The sequence below is a fragment of the Sinocyclocheilus grahami genome, unplaced genomic scaffold, assembly GCF_001515645.1.
Source record: "Sinocyclocheilus grahami isolate Dianchi unplaced genomic scaffold, SAMN03320097.WGS_v1.1 scaffold591.1, whole genome shotgun sequence".
NCBI classification, from domain to species: domain Eukaryota; kingdom Metazoa; phylum Chordata; class Actinopteri; order Cypriniformes; family Cyprinidae; genus Sinocyclocheilus; species Sinocyclocheilus grahami.
In genome coordinates, this window is record NW_015505770.1 from 672524 (window position 1) to 673103 (window position 580).

The window sequence follows — 580 nt, forward strand, 5'->3', positions numbered from 1 at the left end:
AAAAAAAAAAAAAAGACTTTCAAAAAAATTTAATAATCTTTTGAACAGTAGTGTACAACAATTGTCATAGTGTCAGGTAGTCCTTTAATATGTGTCTTTTTTGGTCTCTGATGTAAATAAAGGTTTTTCCTTTTTTCATTCCTTGCTCATCTGCTTCTTTTCAGAGTTGTTTATGTTTTCGGATCACACGTAAAGGAGCCGCCCACAGACATCACGCCCACCTTCCTGACCACTGGTGTACTCAGCACGCTAAGACAGGCAGACTTTGTAGCACACTCCATTTTAAGAGAGTCCGGTAAGAGCTGGCTGCGTCTGCTGTCTGCTTCATTATTGTCTTAACCTTTATGTGTGTAAACACTACCACCACAGCTATGGCTACTGCGAGAGCTGTGTAAACACTTTCACCACACATACGTCTCTGAGGGGGAAATCTGCTTGGTTGGACAACATTAGTCAAATGTTAGCAAATGTTACTGTTGTAAGACTTTAATTTCTGTTGTTTATACAGTTTTAACTGTTTGAATGTTTTGTCTAACTCAACCTTTTGCAACTCATGGCCCACCAATGACTGTTTAAAAAC

General features: G+C 38.8%; 1 protein-coding gene across 1 annotated transcript in view; it reads left to right on the plus strand.

Annotated features, from left to right (window-relative positions):
* The window catches only part of LOC107557175 (GMP synthase [glutamine-hydrolyzing]), a 20914-nt gene extending 20343 nt beyond the window's left edge, over nt 1–571 (plus strand). The window contains exon 14 of the mRNA XM_016240501.1: nt 165–571. Coding sequence (XP_016095987.1) covers nt 165–339 — 175 coding nt within the window. The 3' untranslated portion in view covers nt 340–571. The remainder of the gene's footprint in view (nt 1–164) is intronic.
* Nucleotides 572–580: the final 9 nt, after the last annotated feature.